The sequence below is a fragment of the Sus scrofa genome, chromosome 7 (genome assembly GCF_054392235.1).
Source record: "Sus scrofa isolate SSC_HxYL_T2T_F1_AM1 chromosome 7, Sscrofa_HxYL_maternal_Yorkshire_Landrace_v2.0, whole genome shotgun sequence".
Classification (NCBI taxonomy): domain Eukaryota; kingdom Metazoa; phylum Chordata; class Mammalia; order Artiodactyla; family Suidae; genus Sus; species Sus scrofa.
In genome coordinates, this window is record NC_139389.1 from 58,724,138 (window position 1) to 58,741,635 (window position 17,498).

At 48.0% G+C, this 17,498-nt stretch overlaps 1 protein-coding gene across 2 annotated transcripts in view; it reads right to left on the reverse strand.

The window, feature by feature from the left end:
* The window catches only part of TMC3 (transmembrane channel like 3), a 59,823-nt gene that overhangs the window by 15,138 nt on the left and 27,187 nt on the right, over positions 1–17,498 (reverse strand). For both annotated transcript variants that reach the window (XM_001928958.6, XM_084968399.1), the window contains exons 10-17: positions 15,271–15,418; positions 12,745–12,854; positions 9,607–9,685; positions 7,791–8,027; positions 6,628–6,756; positions 6,264–6,331; positions 3,786–3,914; positions 967–1,077 (exon numbers count right to left, since the gene is read on the reverse strand). In XM_001928958.6, coding sequence (XP_001928993.4) covers positions 967–1,077; positions 3,786–3,914; positions 6,264–6,331; positions 6,628–6,756; positions 7,791–8,027; positions 9,607–9,685; positions 12,745–12,854; positions 15,271–15,418 — 1,011 coding nt within the window. The remainder of the gene's footprint in view (positions 1–966; positions 1,078–3,785; positions 3,915–6,263; positions 6,332–6,627; positions 6,757–7,790; positions 8,028–9,606; positions 9,686–12,744; positions 12,855–15,270; positions 15,419–17,498) is intronic.

A 17,498-nucleotide genomic window follows, 5' to 3' on the forward strand; every position in this document is an offset into this window, starting at 1 on the left:
GTGAGGCTGTTAAAAAAAAATAAAAAAAAAAAAAAAAAAAAAAAAAAAAAAAGAAGAGGAAAGAAAGGAAGAAAAAAAAAAAGTGATTATCTTTCAATAAAAGTTCTCTTGGAGTTCCATAAAAGTTCAGTAAAAGTTCTCTTGGAGTTCCTGTCGTGGTACAGGAGAAACGAATCTGACTAGGAACCATGAGGTTTTAGGTTCGATCTCTGGCCTCGCTCAGTGGGTTGAGGATCCGGCGTTGCTCTGGCTGTGGCATAGGCCGGCAGCAACAGCTCTGATTAGACCCCTAGCCTGGGAACCTCCACATGCCGTGAGTGCAGCCCTAAAAAGCAAAAAATAAATAAATAAAAATAAAAATAAAAGCTCTCTGAGTTTCTGAGTTCTGGAAGCGGAAGACTGACCAGGTAGAATTTCGTTTCAGCACTGGGGCAATATCATTTTCCCTTTTGATTTGGAATGGGCTGTATCTTTTAAAGATAATCACAGAGGAGGTCCCATCATGGCTCAGCAGTTAGTGATCCCAACTAGCATCCATGAGGACTTGGGTTTGATCTCTGGCCTCGCTCAGTGGGTTAAGGATCCAGCATTGCCGGGAGCTGTGGTGTAGGTTGCAGATGCGGCTCAGATCCCGAGTTGCTGTGGCTCTGGTGGAGGCTGGCGGCTACAGCTCCGATTGGACCGCTAGCCTGGGAACCTCCATATGCCAAGTGTGTGGCCCTGAAAAGACAAAAAGACCAAAAAAAAAAAAAAAAAAAAAAAAAAAAAGATGATCAGAGAGACTATTACACACCAGGGCAGCCTGCTTAGCAAGGAAAAGGTCTCGGATTCAAAAGATGTGAGGTGGTAAATCTTCTCTGTGGCTGCCCTCCCTTGAGCCAGAAAGAAATTCAGTTTCATGCCAGGTCCTAGCCCTAACAGCCGTCCTTAGCTCCAGGTAGAGCTGACCAAAGTAAAATAACTTACCTGAAGGGCCCACAATTTAGAGATGGCTTGTACCGGACAATGGCAAAAATGGTTGGCAACATGCAGAGGAAGAGCATAAACAAGAGCATTGCCAAGTAGAAGTTGTTGGATCTGCAAAGAAACCGAGGGCCAGGCATTGGGTTCACTCTGTGGCAGCTGCCAATGAAGGATATGCCCCCCACCAAAAAAAAAACAACAACAAGCAAATACAGAAACCATAGCCCCGACTCTGCAAACGGAAGAATCCTCTTCCTATACCTGCCTAGGAAAGGGGCTTTCATAGGGTCACAGGCAGCTTAGCAAACTCAAAAATCACCAAAGGTACTTTGTAGACCACCCAACCCAACCTGTTCATCTGCTAAACATCTGCTGAGCGCCTGTCCTTCTCAAACCAGGACAGAACTCAACCCAGGGCCATCACACAATAAGCTTAATTCATGAAAAAATTTAGAACCTTTGCTTCATCTACCTAATGGTTCCCTCTCTTATCCCCAGCCTTGAACTTGTCCCCTCCGTCTGAGGATGGTTTGACTCCTTTGTTATGGTTCTTGACGCTCTTACTTGAATGTCTCTCTCAACCTCTTATGGGCTCTGCTCCTGGCTGCTCAGGGTAAATCGTTTGTCTGATTAAGCCTTGGGCCCTGGGCTCTAAGCTGGTATCTTGGAGATTGGCTGCCTAGACCTCCCCCAAGGGCAACGCAGATCTATTTGGTGTGCGAGGCCCTGTACACAGTTATGGGAAGAGAGTGCGTGATCCGTCACCCTAGACCCTCTCAGCCAACACGCTCTGTCTCTCCCTCTCTAATGAAATAGACTGGACTAGAAGAGAATAGAAAACATCAGAGGGGAGTTCCCATTGTGGCTCAGTGGTTGACGAGTCCGACTAGGAACCATGAGGTTGCGGGTTCAATCCCTGGCCTTGCTCAGTGGGTTAAGGATCTGGCGTTGCCGTGAGCTGTGCTGTAGGTCGCAGACAAGGCTTGGATCCCGCATTGCTGTGGCTCTGGTGTAGGCCGGTGGCTACAGCTCTGATTGGACCCCTAGCCTGGGAACCTCCATATGCCTGCCGCAGGTGAGGCCCTAGAAAAGACGAAAAGACAAAAAAAAAAAAAAAAAAAAAAGAAAGAAAGAAAACATCAGAGCACATAGAATGTAGTAGGTAGGTGACTGTCCGTGAAATGTCTCTGCGAATGTGTGTCTGTGTGTTTGTGAGTATGTGTGTCCATTTATGTGTGTGCATATATATGTGCATACATACATATAAATGGATATATACATGCATATATATGTTATATATAAATATATATTTATGAATGGAGTTCCCATCGTGGTGCAGTGGTTAACGAATCCGACTAGGAACCGTGAGGTTGCGGGTTCGATCCCTGCCCTTGCTCAGTGGGTTAAAGATCCGGTGTTGCCATGAGCTGTGGTGTAGGTCAGAGACGCGGCTTGGATCCCGCGTTGCTGTGGTTCTGGCATAGGCTGGCAGCTACAGCTCTGATTAGACTCCTAGCCTGGGAAACTCCATCTGCTGCGGGAGTGGACCAAGAAATGGCAAAAAAGACCAATAAAATATATAAATAAATATTTATTTATGAATGTATGCATTTGTGTGTCCTGGTCACTGGGTAAAATATAAATAGAGTATTGTGTGGTGTCAAAAAGTTTGAAAGCCACTGACACATACACACCCACATAAATAACTACTATGTCAATTAAAATAAATGTGTTCTAGTCAAGGTGTTCAAAATGTGTTCAGAATTCACCACAATGGCTCAAATGAAAAATGCAGAGAGGAACGAGTGTCGGCAAGGTTGTGGGACAACAGGACCTCTCCTAAGATGCTGGCAGGAGTGGAAAGGGCCCCATCACCTTGGAAAACTAGTCAGTGCTGTCTGCTCGAAGCGACCACATGCATGGCCCACGCGGCAGAGTCAGCAAGTGCAGCCCTAGGTAGGTACTGACAGAGGCTCTCGTGAGCAAGTTCAAGGCAGCATTGTTCTGTAAAGCTAACAGCAGGAGGACGGATAAAGAGCCTGGGGTGGGTGTCCTCAATGGGGTGAATCTCATAAGCACGGTATTGAGGGAAGAAGCTGGAAACAAAAGAGCTCATCCTGAGTGCAATTCTATTTAAAGTAAAAAACTGGGGGAAACGAATGATGCCATTAAAAGCTGGTAGTGAATGGAGTTCCCATCGTGGCTCAGTGGAAAAGACTCTGACTAGTATCCATCAGGTTGTTCAATCCTTGGCCTCGCTCAGTGGGTTAAGGATTCAGTGTTGCCATGAGCTGTGGTGTAGGTCACAGACGCGGCTTGGATCTGGCATTGCTGTGGCTCTGGTGTAGGCTGGTGGCTACAGCTCTGATTGGACCCCTAGCCTGGGAACCTCCATATGCCGCAGGTGTGGCCCTAAAAAGAAGAAAAAAAGAATCAAGTTGGTAGTGACTGGAGCTGCGTACAAGGGGGCTTCGGGGTGTGCTGTTCTTGTTCTGCCTCTCAGTCTGGGGGCTGGCTACAGAGTTGTGTTCAGTTGGTGGATGTTCCTCCAACCAGACATGTGTGATCCGTGTGTGCATCTAGATGATTACTCAGCATCAGTGAAAAGCTGGAATAGGTACGCCATGACCTTAAGGAGAGTCCTGACCCACTCTAAGGGTGGGGCACTGGCAATGGCTTCATGGGGGACATGAAATCGGGGTGGGGGGACAGACATGATTTTGATAGGCAGAGCGATGGGGAGAGCCCCTGGCTGGAGGTAGCCCTGGGTGGGGGCATGGGGATGATGGGAGCTCTGCGAGGCGGACCTGATGCTCACTGACCTGGAGGCTCGGAAGACTTGCTGGTGGGGCACGTTGCAGGTCAGCACAGCCCAGCTGCGCAGGTACATGAGGCCAATCAGCTTGAGGACGTTGAAGGCAGGAAGGCATGGGGAGAAGAAGGCCCCCATCCTGAAATGTGATGGGAGGCCAGTTAGCATCTGCTCTCCTCTGGTCTATCCTGCTCCTGAGAGCTTGAGATTTATACACTGTGCTTAGAGAACTAAAGACATGCCCGGAGGTCTGACACCCCCACCCTCCACTTTCTGGAGGTAAGACAAGTCACTTCTGCAGAGGACCAGTGGGCTTATTTGCAAAAATATCTTCTTGGTGCAGGAATGCTAAATGTCTCCCTCTTCGTTCTTTTTTTTTTTTCTTTTTAGGGCTGCACCCGCGGCATACGGAAGTTCCCAGGCTAGGGGTCGCATTGGAGCTGCAGCTGCTAGCCCGCACCACAGCCAGAGCAAGGCTGGATCTTTAACTCACTGAGGGAGGCCAGGGATTGAACCCACATCCTCATGGATACTAGTTGCATTCTTAACCCACTGAGCCACAATGGGAACTCCTCTCTCTTCAGTCTTAACAAAGACTGGTAGCCTCTTCTGGTACCGAGGCAAGTAATCGATAATAATGGTTTCAGCAAGCTCTAGATTTTGCTCATCCATGGTGAGGGCTGTGTTGATAAATTATTAACTTCCAGGGTTTTTTTTTGTTTTTTGTTTTTTTAGGGCCACACCTGTGGCATATGGAGGTTCCCAGGCTAGGGGTCGAACTGGAGCTGCAGCTCCCTGCCTACATCACAGACACAGCAATACCAGATCTGAGCCAAATCTGTGACCTATACCACCTGCTAAGCGAGGCCAGGGATCAAACCTTCATCCTCATGGATACTTAGTCAGATTTGTTTCTGCTGAGCCACGATGGGAACTCTGGGCTTTCAGGTTTAATCAACATATGTGAAGCAGCTACTTCTGTCAGACTTTGTACTAAGTATCTTCACATATTTTAGCTCATTTAATCTTCTGCCATCATAAAAGAATGGGTAAATATATAAAGTTTGTAAACAGGGAAAGTGGATCTGGGAAAATTAGATGATTTGCTCAAAAGCATGCTGCTAATAAAAGGGTCACCTACATCATCCAGATTGAGATGCTTTTGAGAGTGACAGATCTGGGACAATGGGAGAGATCTGGACCATCTCAGGGAAAAAGATGCATCGTTATACCAGATGTGCATTCAGTATAATGCTTGTGGAATTTGCATTTAGTAGCAGGAAAGTAAATATAGATATAAGGATATGTTTAACAAGGATGTGTAATAAAAATACAAATAAAAATAAAAGTAAAAATAAAAAATAAAAGAAACTTTTGGTTTTTCACATCAGGTAAAAATATTACTGTCTGTGGAATATTAGGCAAGAGACTTAGCCTCTCTTTCCCTCAGTTTCCTCACATTTAAAATGGGGAACATAGGAGGTCCCATCGTGGCTCAGCGGTAATGAGCCTGACTAGTATCCATGAGGATGCAGGTTTGTTCCCCGGCCTTGCTCAGTGGGTTAAGGATCCGGTGTTGCTGTCAGTTGTGGTGTAGGTCACAGATGTGGTTTGGATCCCTTGGGACTGTGGCTGTGGCATAGGCCGGCAGTTCAGCTCTGATTTGACCCTGGCCTGGGAACTTCCATATGCCTTGGGTGTGGCCCTAAAAAATAAAAACAAACAAACAAAAAGATAAAATGGGGGAAATAATACTAGTTACCCTGGTTACCTCGGGGGGGGGGTTTGTAAGGATTAAACTAGTCATTACAGGTTAAAAAAAAAAGTGCCCAATATCTAGCAAATGTTATATGGTATTTTTACTACTCTATTTGTGAAACTATTTTTCAAAATAGGTGGACAACAAGAATATAGAATTTGAGTAAAGAAATATTACTTTTTTTTTTTAGCGTGCCCGAGGCATGTGAAAATTTCCAGGCTGGGGGTTGAACCCAAGCCACAGCAGCAACCCAAGCCACATCAGTGACACTGCCAGATCCTTAACCTGTTGTGCTACCAGAGAACTCCAGGAATATTGCTTTATGCTCAACTCTCTTTGTCCTCTCCTGGCTCTTATGACTGTTTTTATTATGGTCATGTTCCCTCCAGACTGAGTAGGTTAAAATTTAGCCCTGATGAGAAGTAAGCACAGGCAGGAAGAAGCTTTTTTTTTTTTTGCTTTTTAGGGCCACACCCACAGCATATGGAGGCTCCCAGGCTAGGGGCCTAATCAGAGCTACAGCTGCCGGCCTACACCACAGCCACAGCCACAGCCACAGCAACACAGAATCTGAGCAGCATCTGCTACCTACACGACAGCTCACGGCAATGCCAGATCCTTAACCCACTGAGCGAGGCCAGGGATCAAACCCGCAGCCTCATGGTTGCTAGTTGGATTCTTTTCTGCTGCGCCACAACAGGAACTCCAGGAAGAAGCTTTGATACCTACCAAATCATTCCTTGATTGTAGACTAAATGTAACACATTCTCCGCTATTTTGAATTCCCCATATTCAGGCTACAAGAGAAAATGGGTTTCTGCATCAAACAACATGGTAAAATATTTTGCATAAACCAGTTCATTGTAGTCACATGTATTGAATTCTTTGCTCACATAGATACACAGAGATCACATCCTATGTGGCCAGCCCAGCCAACAGCAAATGTAAGAAGGCATGAAAACTCTGCTTTGTATACCCTTTCCCTCTTCCCTCATGTATTCTCTCTCAACCACATCAGTTTCCCAGGCTGGCCATCAGGAAAGGATGGATCTAGCCACATGAATGTCCCCAATGGATGCAGCATCATACTTACAAACTTGCTTTCCAGGTCCCAACACCAGTAGTCACTTAAGTACCGAACAAAAAGTCCTCGGAAGAAATCGATGAGCAGAATGCTGGCCACGGTGAAGAGCATGTCAATGATGGAGAGCTTCAGCATCTCCTGAAACACAGGGTGTCCTCAGATGCTGCTGCACCCCGCCCCTCCCACGGTCCACCTGTTCCTTCAGGCTCCTCCCTTCTCTGTTCATTCCCATGGCTTGAGCCACTGGGGCCCCCTCCAATGGCGACCTCATTCTTGGCACATAATAGGTGCTCGATAAACCTTTGTGAATTGGAATTTTGATATCTGAGACCAGTATCGCTCAAATTCAGAAAAAAATTCTCTGGTTCTGAGCCACAGGAGATGACTCAGGGACGACCCTGGGGTAATACCTGGGAGTTGAGATTCTCTGTGCAAGATTCCATGGCGAAGGGGCAAGGCAGCACAGTTCAGAGCACGGGGTTTGGAGCAGGTGCTTGGGTTTGGGGCTTCATTCTGCTCTCTACTATCTGCGTTTTGGGCAATTTACCTAAACTCTGGTGCTTCAGTTTCCACATCTCTGCTTATAAGGACGATCGCAATAAGATAAAATAAGACAGTAAGACCAAACACTGAGAATGGGACCAAGCACACTGTTAATGCTGCCTGAGTCTTTACACTGATGAGATTAGTATTAATTTTGAGCCCCGGACAATCTTAAACCATCACCGAACTTTATTTTCCTTCCTTCCTTTCTTCCTTCCTTCCTTCCTCCCTTCTTTCTTTCTCTTTCTTTCCTCCCTTCCTTCCTTCTTTCTTGTTTTTTTTTTTGTCTTTTCAGGACCATACCCATGGCATATGGAAGTTCCCAGTCTAGGGGTTGAATCAGAGCTTCAGCCGTCGGCCTATACTGCAGCCACAGCAACTCTTGATCTGAGTAGCGTCTGCGACCTACACCCCAGCTCATGGCAATGCCGGATCCTTAACCCACTGAGTGGGGCCAGGGATCGAACCCGTGTCCTCATGGATCCTGGTTGGGTTTGTTACTGCTGAGTCATGATGGGAACTCCCTATTTTCCTTTTCTATAAAATAGGGCTAATGCCACTTCAGAGAGTTGCTAGAGTTAAGAGATGAAAGGGATGCTGAAGGGCTTTCTAAGGGGAAAGGGAGTCACCTGCCCAACGTATGTCTCCCAGCACTGGTCCTGTGGACTCTGGGTAGAGACAGTCGTCTTGTTGGCCTCTGGCAGAGGCGAGGGGTAAGTTGGAACACTGGCCTCTCCTGGGGCCCACGTGCTGTTTCTCCTGAGCCCTATCCTAGGCCCAGGCGTGGACCATTTCTCTTCAGGGGCTGCCCTGGTGGCAAAGAAGATGGTAGGATCTATCCTCGTGCTATTCGAGGGAGCAGCTTCCTGCGGCAAGGGAAGGAAGAAAAAAACTTGTCAATGCATTTGTAAATAAGAAGCTATCATGAACAGCAAGGATATGATTGCATTGAGTGGGGATAGTCTCTCTCTCTCTCTTTTTCCTGTTTCTCTTTCTATCTCTAGCTTGGTTAATAGCCATTTGACCAGAGTTGGGTCCAGTAATGAACAGGAATTTGCAATGTGGAGTATTTATTGGTGCCTCGTAAGTGTCAGAGCCTGTCCTAGGTGAAAGCATGTTATATTTCTCATCCTCCCAAGAGGGTCAGGTAAGAATGAGTCTGCGTTGCACAGGAGTGACTGAAGCTCAGCTATTGAAGCTGAACCACCAAGGTCACATTGCTAGTAAGTGGCAGCTAAGGAGCCAGTCTACGCCACGTCAAAGCCCGGAAGCAGAATGATTCCTCCCCGTGGCCTCTTCTGTCTTATAAGCTGTAGAAGTTGAGGCTAGTATGCTGTGGCTTGGGTAAACCACCCAAAGAACCTCCTCATCCCTGCCTTCCTTTCCCTTGCCTTGTGGGGTAGCTTTAAAGTGACCTCTAAATCCACCCTGGGCTGGGAGTGGATCCCCGTGTAGGGTGGGGATGGTGGGGCCTATGCTGAACTGTTCTCCATGAGAAATTTATTTTCTCCTGATTTTCTAAGTGAGTCTCATGGCCTGCTGCTCTCCTGGAATCATTTTTTTTTCTTTTTGTCTTTTTAGGGCTGCCCTTGCAGCATATGGAGGTTCCTAGGCTAGTGGTTGATTTGGAGCTGTAGCTTCTGGCCGACACCAGAGCCACAGCAATGCAGAATCCGAGCCGCATCTGCGAACTACACCACAAGCTCAGGGCAACGCCGGATCCTTAACCCACTGAGTGAGACCAGGGATCGAATCTGTGTCCTCATGGATGCTAGTCAGATTTGTTTCCGCTGAGCCACAACGGGAACTCCCCTCTCCTGGGATCATTTCCAACAGCTGTCGATAGACTTTCCTCATGGAATGAATTCAAGGAAAGAGGGTCAGGAGACCCAGGTGCTCATTCCAGCACTGTCACTGACTAGCCATAAATCCTGGCCTCAGTTTCTTTATCTTAGAAATGGGACTAATTTTCCTATCTTTATGCTGAGAAGACCACAACTGAATTAAGTTTCGAACAAGTTGAATAGCGTGCAAGCACAAGCAATGATGTTCACAACACTGATGATCACTCGTGTGTGTGTGTGTGTGTGTGTGTATGCATGTTATATGTATGTGCGTATATATGTAGCTATATGTATATGCAGGTATATGTGTGTATAGCGGGTGTGTGTATATAAGTGTACACGTGTGCATGTGTGTATATGTGCGTACATGTGTGTATATGTATGCATGCCTCTATGTGTGTATGTGTCTGTATGTGTATATATGCAGGTGTATGTGTGTACACGCGTGTATATAATGTGATATATGTGAGTATGTATGTGCATACATGTGTGTATATTTGTGTATATGTGTATATATGTGTGTATGTATGTATATCTGCGTGTGTGTGTGTGTGTGTATGTGTGTGTGTCTGGTTGGCTGGGACCAGGACAGAGCACTCACCTCAATGCTCATGCTGTTCACTTTGTCCAGGAGGGCGATGATCAGACTGTAGAGGTTCCCCAGATACAGCACGAGAACCCTGAAAGCCACAAACTCACCTTCAGTGACCACCACACAACATCCATGGTTTGTCTGTAGACAGCCCACAATTACCATGGTCAGACTAAGACAGTGGTTGGTTTCCTTCAAAATCAGATCATGGGCATTTAAAAATATAGAATCCTGGGAATCCACCGTGTTTCAGAAGGTCTGGATGGTGTCTGAGGATCTTTTGTCATCCTGGCAGATTCTCGTGTAGCCCAGCTCTGGATCCGCATTTTAAAACTTCTAGTACAGCAGAAAGGGTGTGAGCTTAGAGAGCGGGGCCCTGAAGTGGAGTGTGAATTATATGGGTCCTTGTGTCCTACCTTCTGCTCTATAAAGTGATTTTCCAGGCTTTATTTCATTAGATACTCACACCTCTGTGAGGTTCACATCAACCGAACCCCACTCAAGAGGTGAGCACATTGAGGCAGGCCGTGCGACCTGCTCAGGTCACGCCGTTCAAAAGAGGCAGGAGGCAATTTCCAGATCTTGGTGGTCTGGTTCCAAAATATAGGCTGAACCCTTCAGACAGGCACTGAGGGGCCAGAGAGGTGAGAGACTGTGGGCACAGACACACCTGCTCCCAGGTGGGCCCTTGTGAGCGGGTGGCATCTGCTGGAAGCAGCCTCCATCAGCCCGTGATGGAAGACGTGGTGCCAGTTTCCCTGGAGGTTTGGGGAAACATATCATGGTGTTTCCCAGGCAGCAGCCTTAGGTCTTATCAGAAACCTGTCTGGGAAAATGAGTTGAGAAAAGAAAAGGGCAGGTTTACAAATCCCTCCCAGGACAGTGGTTGGCGCTTTGAGAGTCTTGAAGGCAGTGCCAATTGGTGAAAAAGAGAAATGGTGAGGTGAGGAAAAGACTCTAGATTGGAACTTTGAGTTGCCCATCCCCACAGGCCTCCTCCATCTCAGGTGTAGAGTTGACCACCTGTGAAGGGCTCCCCTTGGGCCTTGGGCTGGGACTTTTCTATCTCTGTGTTCACCTAACACAGGGCAGGACCCCTCAGAGTCAAGTGGGCAGGCGCTGGCTGAGGGAGGCACTGAGTCAGCGGAGCCTCCCGCCATCTTGGTATCCTACCCCTCTGGCTCCCACTGGGCTGCGAACACAAGGTACCTCAGTCTGCGGGGGAGTTAATGGAACCAAAATATTATGTCTTACTTTTATTTCTAGAATTAACTCCAATTCATCAGGGGGACATCTCTGGATACCTCTGTTTCCCTAGTTTTGAACCCAAGAATAACGAGGCCACTCTATAGCAACAGGACTGTGCTCAACCAAATGCAATCATAGAATTGATTTCCCCTCAATGCCTGCTTGTGAGGGGGTTTTGAGGAAGGTATTTCCATCTCTGAGGTCAACAGAAGCGCCAAGCCTCGCACAGAGGCCAGGGTTCGAGCCCAGAAGCTAGGAAGCTCCTCCAGAGCTACCCCGGGTGAGGGGCTCCCGCACACCTCTGGATCTTTTGTGTCATGTTTTTCTACCTTTGAAATGACTCTTGGATGCCAGGAGGTGGCAAACCACGACCTTCCAACCAATTCCTACCCTCACCTATTTTTTGCGAATAGAATTGCAAGGAACACGACCACGGCCTTCGGGTCATGTAACATCCATGGCTGCTTTTCCTGCTACAGCCTGAGTTGAGCCTATGCTACAGAGCTGTATGACTCACACAACTAAAAATATTTACTGGAGTTCCCATCATGGCTCAGTGGTTAACGAACCCAACTAAGAACCATGAGGTTGAGGCTTCGATCCCTGGCCTTGCTCAGTGGGTTAAGGATCTGGCGTTTCCGTGAGCTGTGGTGTAGGCCAGCGGCTACAGCTCTGATTAGACCCCTAGCCTGGGAACCTCCATATGCCGCGGGAGTGGCCCTAGAAAAGGCAAAAAGACAAAAAAAAAAAAAAAAATTACCGTTTGGTCCTTGATGGAACAAAAATTGGCCGACTCCTGAAGGAGAGCCCATTCTTTGCAAAGTGGTCTGTGGGAAATTCATTCTATAGAATGTGATCAAGTGTTATAAGAAGAAATGCAATCAGGACAAGTAGACCCAGGAGGGGTGGGAAGGCTCTGCCTGGGCCTCCGTTTGCTGCAGTCACCCTAACAGTAACTCCCCAAAAGCTGCTGCTTTACTGATAGAGGAAGAGACCTCACCTAAGGGGAGATGGAGATTTCTCAGGAAGACGGAGATGAAGCCAGAGTTAGAGATGCAATGCGTTGTCATGGGAACGGCCCCTTTGCACCCCCCCCCCGCCGCCCGCCCCACCCCGAGGCCTGGCCTGTTGTGGCTTACAGCTGCATTTGCCACCTGCTGTCACACCCACTGACCACCCCTGCACAGCCCAGATGCTCCCCAACTTCTCCACAGGAACCTCTTTGAGTCTACGCTTTGGGGAATTCTCAGCAAGGCATTATGTTTGTCTCATATCTGGAAAGACAGTATGGATCTCTCACTCCTCAGGGTCAATCCACTGAGGGAATCAACATCTGGAAAACGGCACAATTTTCATCATTTTCTGGGCTTTCTTTCTTTTTTTTTCTTCTTTTTTGGCTGCCACAAGGCACATGGAGTTCCCGGGCCAGGGATTATATCCGCGCCCCAGCTGTGACCCATGCCACAGCTGCAGCAACGCCAGATCCTTTAACCCACTGTGCCGGCCAGGGATCAAGCACGCATCCTGGGGATTCAGAGATGCCCCTAATGCCATTGCACTACAGCGGGAACTCCTTGGCTCTCTTTCTCTCGTATGTGCTAATTCTGCCCGTTTCGCCCTCTTCCCCTCCCCCTCTTCCTCCTGTTGTTCTTGTCACCACCTTTTCTTCCAGTTCCTCTGTCCTGTCCACCTGGTCCTCCTCTCCGGCCTCCTCCTCTCTCTCTGCCTCCTCTTCCTCCCTCTTCCCGCCCTCCTCTCCCGTGGTCTTGAGATACAGTCATTGGGGAAACCTGTGCTAGGTGTGGGGGGCAAGCCCTGGCTCTCGAGGGACTGCGTTGCCACCATGGGTGGCCAGGTGGGTGACACACTGTGGGGCAGTTCCCAGCAGGGCGGTGGTACCTTGCTAGCTGGAAGCGCAGCGTGGTCCGTGGGTGGTACATCTCCAAGGCGGCAATGAGGTCAAAGGCTGATGGTGCCAACATGGTGACGAGGGAGACCACCACGCTCACCTACCAAGAGAGCACGTGCCAGACTGAGCTCCTCAGGGTCCCTCATCCCAGCCTCCCTCCCCTCACAGTTGGTCTCTTAGCCTGCTATATATATTTTTTTGGGGAGCATGCCTGTGGCATATGGAAATTCCCAGGTCAGGGATCAAATCCAAGCCACTGTGTTACAATGCCAGATCCTTAACCTGCTGAGCCATAGGGGTACTCCTCTTAGCCTGCTATTAGTCAGAGGTTATTCGGAGGGTCAGACAGTTCGTTTTTCTTTTTATTTTTTTTGTCTTTTTAGGGCCGCACTGGTGGCATATGGAGGTTCCCAGGCTAGGGGTCCAGCCGGAGCTGTAGCCGCCGGTCTACGCCAGAGCCACAGCAACTCAGGATCCGAGCCTCGTCTGTGACCTACACCACAGCTCATGGCAATGCTGGATACTTAACCCACTGATCCAGGCCAGTGATCGAACCCACAACCTCATGGATACTAGCTGGGTTTGTTAACACTGAGCCATGATGGGGATTCCTGGGTCAGGTGGTTCTTACATGGAAACCCTCCCCCAAATCTCTGCTAATTAGCTGTTTTCAAAAGGCCACTTTGTCATGGGTGTATTCCTTCTAGGCACGCTCCTTAATCTGAAGACAGTCACGTGCCATTCAGGATTTGCTGACATTTCTGCCACCTTCTCTAATTACCATCTCATCCTATTTATTCTTCCCTTACCTTGGATGAGGAAGGAAATAACTACAGCTATTAAGTATAGAAAAGGGGAGGGGGAGAAAAAGAGGAGTTCCCGCTGTGGCACAATGGGATCTGGGGCATCTTGGGAGTGCTGGGATGCAGGTTTGATCCATGGTCTGGCACTAAGGATCTAGCATTGCCACAGCTTTGGCTTAGGTCACAACTGCAGCTTGGATCTGATCCCTGACCAGGAAACTCTATATGCTGAGGGTAGGTGGAAAAAGAAAATAAAAAAAAGAATAGAAAAGGGGGAGCTCCCTGGTGGCCTACTGGGCTAAGGATCCTTCGGTGTCATGGCTGAGTCACTGCTTCACTGCTGTGGCTCAGGTCATGGCTGTGGTACAGGTTCGATCCCTGGCTTGGGAACTTTCATATGCTGTGGGTGAGACCAAAAAAAGAATAGAAAAGGGAAGGCTGAGAGGTAATTTAATATTCTTTCTGCTCATGGAAGATTAATTATCTAGAGAATCATGCCTGGCTCTTATTTCTCTGTACTTACGGCAAATGAAAGAGGAGGTTTAGCTGGTACCCGAGAGGTGCGAGGTGAGTAAGAAATAATTTCTAACTATATCTTTTAAAAATTTATCTATTTATACACAAGCACACATTTACATGATGCACTTAACTGACATAAAATAGAAAGGGGTATAGGAAAAGATTACCCAATACAGTCTCGGATTTTGAAAAATTATTATACAGTGAGGATAAATTGGTAAGTATCATATTACCTGCACCCTTTGTTTCTTAAGTCCCAAGGAGGAGGAGTTCCCGTTGTGGCTCAGCAGTAATGAACCCAACTAGTATCCATGAGGACACAGGTTTGATCCCTGGCCTTGCTCAGTGGGTTAAGGATCCAGCGTTGCTGTGAGCTGTGGCGTAGATCACAGACATGGCTCAGATCCTGTGCTGCTGTGGCTCTGGCCCAGGCTGGGGGCTGCAGCTCCTATTGGATTCCTGGGAACTTCCATATGTGGCCAGTGTGGCCCTAAACAGTCAATAAATAAATAAATAAATAAATAAATCCCAAGGATGATAATCCTTTTCACATAAGTGGTCTGAGAGGTGGCACTTATGCCATTTCTTGCGTTCCCATCTCCACAGATAAACTGAACCAAGCTCTCAGGACAACAGTCATAATAAATAGTAAGAATTAGAAAAGTATTCATACCCTTTGTCTTGGGTCTTGGTAATTTTCTATGCATGAAAAGAGTCACATAAATGGAGTGGGAAACGATCTTCTGAAAAACAAGCCATTGGTGTGGGGCTGGTTCGGGAAGCATTATTTGTGCTTTGAAAATACGAAAACCACGTCAATGTCCAATAATGGCCACAGGGTCTGCTTTGACACATGCAATGGAGTACAACGCAGTCGTGAATGCAAGTCTAGGTGAAGCCAGTTTTGGGACGTGTGTATATGAAGAAACACCAAGTGAGAGAAGCAGAACCCAAGTTAGCCAAATAGAAGGTAAAGAAGATGCAAATGCTTGAAGACGTTTTGCATAGAAATCTTTCCTCATCAAGACCAGTGACATCATTGAGCCAAGCCTGGGTATTTCCACTCTAGCTCCAGGCCCTTGTAGGCCCGTGCTCAAGAGCAAGAGGACTACCATGTTCCCGTGGAGATGTTTCCAGGTAACCCACTTAGGAAATCCCGAGGAAAGAGAGGGTTGGCTACTGTTGTGTGGGTACCTCGTTCTTTTCCCAGAGTGTCAGCTCCTTCTTGGACTGCTCCAGCTTCTGAGACCGGTCCACCACGAAGTAGATGAGATAGATGCTCCCGGCCAGCGAGAGAAGCACCAGGATGTTGGCAACGACCCTGAGGCAGATGGTCACTGCCCTGTGGGGAGAGGCAGGCGTGAGGATGGTACAGTGGGCTCTGCACAGAGCATCCGACGCACAGACAATGCTCGCTCAGGATGCGAAGACACTTCCTGCCAAGGAGATTCTCTGCCCTGAAGGAGCAGTGCTCTCCTGCCCGCCCCCACCCCAAGTCCCTCATTTCCTAAGAGATCAGCAATGAGTAATAAATCAATGCTCAATTCCCAGAATTCAGAGCCGGTCGTGCCTGTTAATGCTTACAGATGACATCCGGTCTCGCGCTGGTAAGACACTGCGAAGTGACCCTTTGTTTATAATCTCAGAAGCAAACAACCGATTCAGGCCAGAAATGAAAGCCCTTAACGTTTTAAAAATAAATGCCTCTGGCAAGCAGGTGGAGCTGATAGGTGCCAAGACAAAAGCATTGTCCTAAATGTTTTCGTCTACTTTTGTCCTATTATAAATATTGACATTGAAGGAAGCCATATGGCACAGCATAAAGAACTCCTATTTGAGGAGTTCCTGTTGTGGCGCAGTGGTTAACGAATACAACTGGGAACCATGAGGTTGCGGGTTCGGTCCCTGCCCTTGCTCAGTGGGTTAAGGATCCGGCGTTGCCGTGAGCCATGGTGTAGGTTGCAGACGCGGCTTGGATCCCACGTTGCTGTGGCTCTGGTGTAGGCCAGCGGCTACAGCTCTGATTAGACCCCTAGCCTGGGAACCTCCATATGCCATGGGAGCGGCCCAAGAAATGGCAAAAAGACCAAAAAAAAAAAAAAAAAAAAAAAAAGCTCCTACTTGGGTTCAAATTCAGACTCCTCTGCTTTCTAGGCAAGTTACTCGTCTCTCTGAACCTTGGTCTTTGCACCTATAGGGTGTGGGTAAGGCCTGAAGAGCTATCATGTGCCAACCATCCTGCATTTGCGAGACCCTCAATAAATACATGCTGGTGGCATCCTGCACAGCCTGCCTGGCAGCCGGGGCTGGAGAAGGAGGTGTGGCCAGGAGGATTTGAGAGGCACAGAAGAGGTGTACCACCCCCTGCCCAAAGGGCATTTCTACCTTCTGGATGACCCCACGTAGGTCCCTTCCTCTGTCCCGTGAGGGAATTCACCCTTAGATAAAATGATAAATGTCACCTTGTCGTCCAATGGAGGAGAGATTTGATCAGAACTGTAGAGCATCAGAGATGGAAGATGTGAGACAGAGGTCCATGAATACCAGCTTAGGGCTTCTTCACTTCCTCCTGTCCCCAGGCCATACTGTCATCATTTGTAGGGTCCCACTACCCACATGGTCCCCCAAGGCAGGGCTTGTATTAATGGGCCCCCTCTTTCCACACTGTTGGTCCTCCTGGGGATTACACTGGAAAATGCATGCAATGGGCTCTGGGGAGCAGCCAATCAGTTTTCCCCTTTCTCCACCCTCTTCCTTCCAACTCCTGTTATAATATCAGGGACATTATCCCAGAACGCCTATTACACATTTATTTTCCTCGAGGGTTTTTTTTTTTATTTTTTTATTTTTTATGTTATGGCCACACCTTTGGCACATGGAAGTTCCTGAGCCAGGGATTGAATCCAAGCCACAACTGTGACCTACTGTGGCAATGCCAGATCCTTTAACTGACTGTGTCAGGCCAGGGATGGAAAATCTTTGCCTCCGAAATGACGGAAGCCACTGCAGTTGGATTCTTTTTTTTGTTTGTTTGTTTTTGCCATTTCTTGGGCCGCTCTCGCGGCATATGGAGGTTCCCAGGCTAGGGGTCGAATCGGAGCTGTAGCCACCGGCCTACGCCAGAGCCACAGCAACGCGGGATCCGAGCTGCGTCTGCAACCTACACCACAGCTCATGGCAATGCTGGATCGTTAACCCGCTGAGCGATGCCAGGGACCGAACCCACAACCTCATGGTTCCTAGTCAGATTCGTTAACCACTGCGCCACGACGGGAACTCCTGCAGTTGGATTCTTAACCCACTGCGCCACAGCGGGAACGCCTATTTTCCTTGAGTTTTGACAGAATCAGGAAGATTCAGGATTTGTTTGTGGCAGAGAAATAGGTTTCCTGATGACCTGTTTGCTTGTAACAATAAATCAC